Source organism: Nycticebus coucang, chromosome 12, assembly GCF_027406575.1.
Source record: "Nycticebus coucang isolate mNycCou1 chromosome 12, mNycCou1.pri, whole genome shotgun sequence".
Taxonomy (NCBI): domain Eukaryota; kingdom Metazoa; phylum Chordata; class Mammalia; order Primates; family Lorisidae; genus Nycticebus; species Nycticebus coucang.
This window is the reverse complement of record NC_069791.1, coordinates 49,003,143-49,010,743: the sequence shown is the minus strand read 5'-3', so window position 1 is coordinate 49,010,743 and position 7,601 is coordinate 49,003,143. Positions and strand designations below refer to the sequence as shown.

Below are 7,601 nucleotides of genomic sequence, written 5' to 3'. Positions count from 1 at the left end.
TTACAAGACTGACACGTAGAGTCCAGAAAAAACTTTCGAGTCTTTTCCCTCTACTCAGAAAACCGATCCACTGGGACTCCTTTTGGAATTTCCACAGTTAGTGTGTTTTTCCTCTTTCTAGGTTGTCTGTTTATGTGAAATCCCTAGAGCTCCGTGAAAAGTTTGTGATGAGATTTATGGATAACTCCACCTGAAACTGGTTATTATCTTTCTATCCTCTGACCCCTAAACATGCTAAAGGTAGGAATTTGTGTGTTTTTAGTTTTTGCATGTTATGCATGGTACAGATTTTAAGACTATTTTAGATTAGGATTTAGACAACTGCCATTACCTATCTTTGTATTGACTTTATTTTAGGGAATGCCTAGGTTTCAGCAAAATTCTCTGCCGTCTACACCTATCTCTGGTGGGAGGAGCAAAATTGAAATAATATTAATTCCTTTAATGATTTATTTCTTTATGATTAATGCCAACTAATATATAGATAAATAGAGACTGCCCAATGATAATAACTTATTTTCTAGATAGATTAAAGTTACTATAACTTGAATTTAATTAATTTAAATAAAATTAGTTGTTAACCAGAGATAATTCTGTGCACAAGCAATGAAAATGACTGTACTAATGCTCACTTAACTTACTAAAAAATATTTTGCCTGAAAGTATGTTTTCAGAAACAAAGAACAGCTATAAATTTGGAGGAAGAGATTAATTATCTCCATTTGATCTTGCAATCTCATTGATACAGGGTGGGTGGTGCCCCAGCTCAGGCTGCGCCAGACCTCCCAGGAGGGCCAGTGGGGACCCCCCCACACCTTCTGTATCTGTGCCCCGAGGGTTGTTGCTGAGGGGGCCCTGGCAGGCCAGGGCTGGAGAGCCAAGTGCTGTGGAGTGGAGCCACAATGGCCTAAGTCCAAAGGAAGTTGAGGGAAGCCATGGACACCTCCCACTGCTGCCACAGCCACCTTATCTTTTCCTTTATTTCAGAGAAAAGTACCTACCAATGTGAAGCTGCCCTGGGCAGCACACACAACTTCTAACGCTAAAAATGTTATTCCATTTAGATCTGAACAGGGTTCCCCCATGAAAGGCTGGAGCAATTTCATGAAGAGACTATATCCGTTCATTAATGTGCCCGTTCACTTTGAAAAAGTGTTTTATCATCTCTAAAGTCCAGGCCAAATGTAACTCTCCAGGCTATTCAGGGGTCCTTAAACTGCAGCCCATGGGCCACATGAGGTGGTATAATTGTATTTATTCCCGTTTTGTTTCTTTACTTCAAAGTAAGATATGTGCAGTGTGCATAGGAATTTGTTCATAGTTGTTTTGTTTTTTTTTTTTTTTAACTATAGTCCAGCCCTCCAAAGGTCTGAGGGACAGTGAATTGGCCTGTTTAAAAAGTTTGAGGACGCCTGTAAGACAAAGGACTCATGCAGAGATTTTCTGACTACCGTCTTTTCTCTGCCAAAAGCTCTGGTGCTTTTTCTGTATTCTTTTCTGTATAATAAATCCTATCTTACCACTGATCGGTGGTCTATCATTCATTCTTTGAATTACTGAGATCAAGGACCTACTGAAGAAAGAAATTCCAGTAACACCATTATTAGGCATCCAGAAGAAAAAAAATAATTTTATAATAAGGACATTTAAACTAGATTATTTATCACAGTTCAATTTACGACTGCCAAAATGTAGAAACAACCTAAATGCCCATCAACTCAGGAATGGGTTAAAAATCTGTCATATACGTGTACCATGGAATACTATTCAGCCTTAAAAAAGACAGACTTTACATCATTTGTATTAACCTGGATAGAGTTAAAACACTTTCTTCTTAACAAAGTATTACAAGAATGGAAAAGCAATTATCCAATGTACTCAATACCAATATGAAGCCAGTAGACAATCTAATACACACCAAGTAAGAGAAAAACTCAATCTAATTCAAGTTAGGGGGAGGCAGGATAAGAAAGGTGAGAGAAGAGAGGAAGGAGGGAGATTGGAGTGCTCCTATTTAGTGGGCACAATGTAAGGATATATGGGACACCTCTCCGGTGCGGGACACAACTGCAAGAGGGACTCTACCTAACAAATACAAACATTGTAACCTAGTTGTTTGACCCTCCCATTAATTTGAAATAAAAAGAAGACATTATCAGTGAAATAATTGAGGTGACATTGCCATTTAATCATTCTTCTCTTCATGTCAATAACAATTCATTTTCTTTCTAAGCCAGTAGAAGTTTCAAAAAATACAGTTTTATCATGTCATCAGGATGTAATCAATAAAATTTATATTCAAATAAAGAATACAATAGTGTGACTTCAAAACCTGGTTAATACTAAGCTTGTGAATCTCAGAAAATATCAATACTTACTTCAACATTAGTATAATTTCATTCCTTTCTGATTCTAATTATCTAATTTAGTAATATCTTCTACGGCTGGGCATGGTGGCTCCTGTCTGTAACCCTAGTGCTGTGGGAGGCCAAGGCAGGTGGACTGCATGAGCTCAGGAGTAAGATAGCAGCCTGAGCAAGAGCCAGATCCCATAGAGCCAGGCACAGTGGCACGCACCTGTAGTTCCAGCTACTCAGGAGGCTGAGGCAAGAGGACTGCTCAAGACCAAGAGTTGGAGGTTGCTGTGAGCTATGATGCCACAGCACTCTACCCACGGTGAGAAAATTAATAATAATAATATCTTCTACATATTTTAGCTAAAAGTTGTTTAAAACAAAGCAGCAAACTGTGTTGTGAACATTTTATTTATTTGGACTTTCATATTGTACTTGTTTGCTTTGGATATCAGTTCTTTTTTTTTTTTTTTTTTTTTTGCCAGGGCTAGGTTTGAACCTGCCACCTCCGGCTTATGGGGCCAGCACACTACTCCTTTTGGCCACAGGCGCCACTCAGTTCTTGCTTCTTTTAATCACATTAACAGTGTGATTCTGTGAATTAGTCATTTACTCATTAATCTGGGAATGGATAATCTAAACAGTAAAGATTCTACTCTGTTTTTTGGATAAGAATCATAGCACACCGTTGTCTATGAAAAATTAAATTCACATTGGTAAAGATCATGTAGTCCCTTCTTCCTACTTCCAATATTCCTCTGAATACTAGAAATATTGCCAAGGGCATTCACTTCAAATTTATGTCGAGTCTTTTATCAGTTTTGGTAAAATTTTGACTAAGCTCCCTCAAGCTATGAAATGAATTTTCATTACCAGCAACCATTGGTAATTTCTTTCCTCACCCCAGCATGCATTCAAAGACAACACTTTTATGACCACCTGTGGTTAATTTTCTAGAACATTTCAAAAGGCATAAAGTTTTTAAATCATTGCTCGTTATTATAGTTTCAATTTTTATGAAGTCTCTGACATGGCACTCAAAGAAATTTTATTGTCGGTTAAGATTTGGCTGAGTCTCCCAGAGTCCAATTTGGAGGTGTCCTCCCATTGCTGTTTTCCTGGACAACTTTCTCTCACTGTTACACCCAATTCCTTGGCAATTCTGTCCACGCCTCTAGAATCTATTCAGAGCACACATCTAGTCTGAGCCATCAGCGCCGTCATCATTGCTGCAGTTACAGTCCCCTTTACCTGCTTCTGGCTTCCACCCTTGTCCTCACAGGACATCTGTAAACACCTAAATGAAATCAGTTTGTTCATCTGCTTAGAGCCCTCCATAGCTCCCACCTCACTCAGCGTTAAATCAAAGACCTCTCCGCAGCCCACAGGCCCTGAAATATCTGCCTGTTCAGGTCCTTCTCTTGTTATCTCCCACTCCTATTGCTGCTGCAGCCACACTGGGATTCCTGCTTTTCACAGAACAGAAGGACACACCAAGCCTCGGGGCCTTTGACTTGCCATTCCCCCATCCGGAAATGCTCTTCCTTTAGGTGTCCCAGGACATGGACGTCTCCGCTCACATCACATGCTACCACCTCTGCAGAGGCCTTCTCGATGATCTCCACTATTTTATCATTCCGTTATCGTCTGTATTTCCCACTAGAATGTCCATTCTAGGAAAGCAAGGATTTAGGAGTGTTTGTTCACTGTTGCGGGGTTTAACGTCCATAAATACATAGTATGTTCCCACTGCGTCTTTTCCGCCTCCACCGTCTTCGGCTGCATTTCCTACAAATCCCTTTATATAAAAAGAAAACGTCTGCAAAACACCTCTTGGGGAAGACAATGCGGGGGTAGGCATCAGTCTGCGACTGGATGGAGTACTAGGGTCTGGGCAGTCTTGGGTGCGCCTGGGCTCGAGGACCTGCCCCTGAGACCCAGTGGAAGGCAGCAGTTCAGGCCGCCAGAAGCCCCCATGGAGCTCCCAGTCCTCTGGAAGCCACTAGGGCCTTGACCACAGGGGTGGCAGCCACGGCAGAGCGCGTGGCGCAGGTCGCGGTTGGCTAGCGTGTAGATGACGGGGTTCAGGAGCGAGTTGGTCACGGTTAGGCCCAGGAAGGGGTCAGCTTGCAGGAGCACAGGACAGGCGCGTGCGGGGCACGCCACGTCTAGCAACAGCAGCAGGAAGAGGGGGCCCCAACACGCCACGAAGGCCAGGAGTAAGACGCTGAGCTTGCGCCCCAGTGCCAGCGAACGTGGCCTGCGGCGGTTACTGGTTGAGATGCACCTGCTAGTCCCCGGCTGTACCCGCGGGAGCCGTGCATTGGCGCGCACCTGGCAGTAGATACAAGCGTAGAGTGCGCAAATAGCAGCCAGAATACCCAGGACCGTGAGCACGCAGAACAGCACGTAGGCCTTGGCGTAGAGCGGCAAGACAGTGGAGCAGGTGTCCAGATGACCTAGGCAATTCCAGCCGAGCGCCGGCAGCAGCCCGAGAAGCAGGGACACTCCCCAGATGGTAGCCACCAGCGCCAGCGCGCGCCCCCGACTAACGGCGGGAGCGGGTGCCTGGCGCGACATGGTGAGGCGACGGTCGAGCGCGATGGCGAAGAGGCTTAACACCGACGCGGCAAGGGCCACGAAGACGCCTCCTTCACGCGCGAACCAGAGCGCGGGCGACAGTCGCAGCGTGAACGGCCCGGACAGCAGGATGTTGCCTGCATAGGCGGCGCCAGCCAGTAGATCCGACAGCATCAGGCTGCCCAGGAGCAGGAACATGGGTGTGTGGAAGCGCGGGTTGCATCCGAGCGCTAAAAGCACGGCCGAGTTCTCCAGCACGATGAAAGCGCACACCGCCAGGCACACCGCGGCGTCGGCGCGCAGGCCCGCGCCAGGCTGGTAGCGCGCCCCGCGGAGCTTGCCGGTGTAGTTGTAATGGAGGACGATGACTTCGTTCACAGGCGAGCGCCGCAGCAGCCCCGACTCCATGTGGTGCGCACCCAGTAGTCGCTCTCCCTGCCACCCACTGAGCGGAAACTACTGCAGGGGCGCGGCTGAAGTTGGCAGGGCAGGGGCCCGGGCCAGCGACCCTGAGGGCTGCCAGTCGCCAGCAGTTGCCCCCGGCCTTAACACTGGACAGTCAGCCTGTGCCTGCCAGCCTGTGCCACTCGCTGCAGCCCTGGAACGCACCCTGGCAGTGACTGGCCCCGGTGAGCCCTCAGTGGCCCTCTTCGGGCTTTGGGCTGTCCTCCAGGGTACTCTCCATCGCTGTGGGAGACGTGGAAAGGGGAGGGCTCCCCAACGGGGACTGCCGCGGTCAAAGCCGCTTCCCCCGGAGCAGAAGCCTCAGTCTGCAGGGATAGAATCTTGAAGGCAATGAGGAATCTCTTCACTGTATAACATGGCTGAAATCTCATCTCATCTGTATATCCTAATTGAAACAGGTATTTATCCTTTGCCGCAAAGTAGAAGAAAAAATTGTAAGGAGAATTTGATCACTGTCTAGCACTTCTATTTTAATTGGCGAGAAACAGAAACACTCCAAATTATCCAAGGAAGGGTTCTACCTATGGATACACATGGATCTTTTTTGCCTTTTCAGCCTTGACCAGAAGATGCCACACTTACAGTAAGCATCTATCTGCTACTTAGACTTCATTATTTCACTATTTCTGGTAGTGAAATAGTTTTGTTCAATATTTAAAGTAAGATTAAAGGGATATTATGTGAGAACATCTGTCTATGTCTCTGTGCTCCTCCTTAATATATCCCCAGAAACCCAGAAAGGGTTTTACTCTTTCAGACTCATATAGAAGATGCATTTAACTATTAACAACATTAACTCTCACTCTGTGGGGCATCTTGCAAATGTATTAGTTAATCTTTCACCTCAGATAAACAAAAGCCTGATTGTAGGGAACCTCTGACCACTTTCTCTCCTCTCTACAGAAGAGGTCTAACTGTAAAATTGTGTTGTAGGTAAGACTCCCCTTCATGGACCAGGTTTCTTTATCCATTGTTAGTATTGGGGCCAGGCTGGTTGCAAAGGAATTTATGTTTCTCTTGTTCAAAAAGCTGTGAAGTCAAGGGCTTTCAGGTTTTTCAGTAGGCATCCTAGGAGTGAATTCATGGGAATTGAAGGTCCATGTCCCATGGTTTTCTTTGAGAAAAAAAGAGGGAGAGATGATCTGTTGGAAAAGGGATCCCCCATTTCATGAGGTTGGCCTCCTTGCATTGGCCTAGTGCCCTCCGTGTAGGCATCCTTCCTATCCACAGTGAGAATTCAGTGTGACCTAGGGAAGGTGTCCCATCCACAGATAGTGAAAGATGTCCTGTGGGGATTTAATGTACCATCTCACATGGCTGAAGCTTCCTGACCCATAGCTCCCTCTGAAACTGTGACTGGATTTCAGGGTCTGGAGACAGCATGACTCACCCTTACTGGATCCAAGCACATGCTCCATCCCTGTCTATCCTTGTCTTTCCAAGCCTGGTATTCATTCCTCCCTCAATGCCACCTCACAGCATTCAGCTCTCATATCTTAAATGGCCTTGCAATCTATCCTGGTCTTTACTAGTAACCACAGTAAACAGGCTGCCTATGAGAAGATGTTAAGATTTGTCCCCTTTATACAGACAGTAACTTAGCAACTACAGCTTTAAACCAGGAAGAAGAAAGCTTTTTTTCCCATTAGAAATTTCCCTTTTAAATTTCAGCCAACATGATCCATAGAAAATTATTACTAAATCCCTTATATGAACAATCTCTCAACTTACAAAGACCATCAATGGCTTAACATAGACTTTCTGTTTTTGTTCCAAATTTTCCTTCTTTTAAACCACCAGTTACTTTAAGACAAAAAGACTTCCTTACAAGATCCTTTCTATGCAATATTATTCTCCTTCTTTTCTACTTTACTTTCAAAAACACATCTTCATATCTTTAACTCTTTTTCACATCTTGTTTTCTCTCTTTACCATTACCTTTCCCACAAAAAACCATTCCTCTCTGCTGAATCATTTTTCAAAAAAAAAAAAAGTATCTACATCTCTTTTCTATTTATTAGCTGCCATTTATCTTGTCTTTTTCCTCCAAATCCTCACTTCTTTTTTTTTCGTATTTTATTACCTTTATTAAGGATCACTATACATACTATTTTTTATTAAATCATAAAAACATAGATCATGTGTACATTATTGCATTTATAGAGTATAATGTGCTGATTTCATACAGAATTAGGAACGCTT

The 7,601-nt window shown here is 44.4% G+C and overlaps 1 protein-coding gene across 1 annotated transcript; it reads right to left on the bottom strand.

Moving 5' to 3' along the window:
* Positions 1–4,214: 4,214 nt before the first annotated feature.
* LOC128561947 (sphingosine 1-phosphate receptor 5-like) lies at positions 4,215–5,342 on the bottom strand. Its single transcript, XM_053556601.1, has one exon. It carries the CDS (start codon positions 5,340–5,342, stop codon positions 4,215–4,217), a length of 1,128 nt encoding a protein of 375 aa, XP_053412576.1.
* Positions 5,343–7,601: the final 2,259 nt, after the last annotated feature.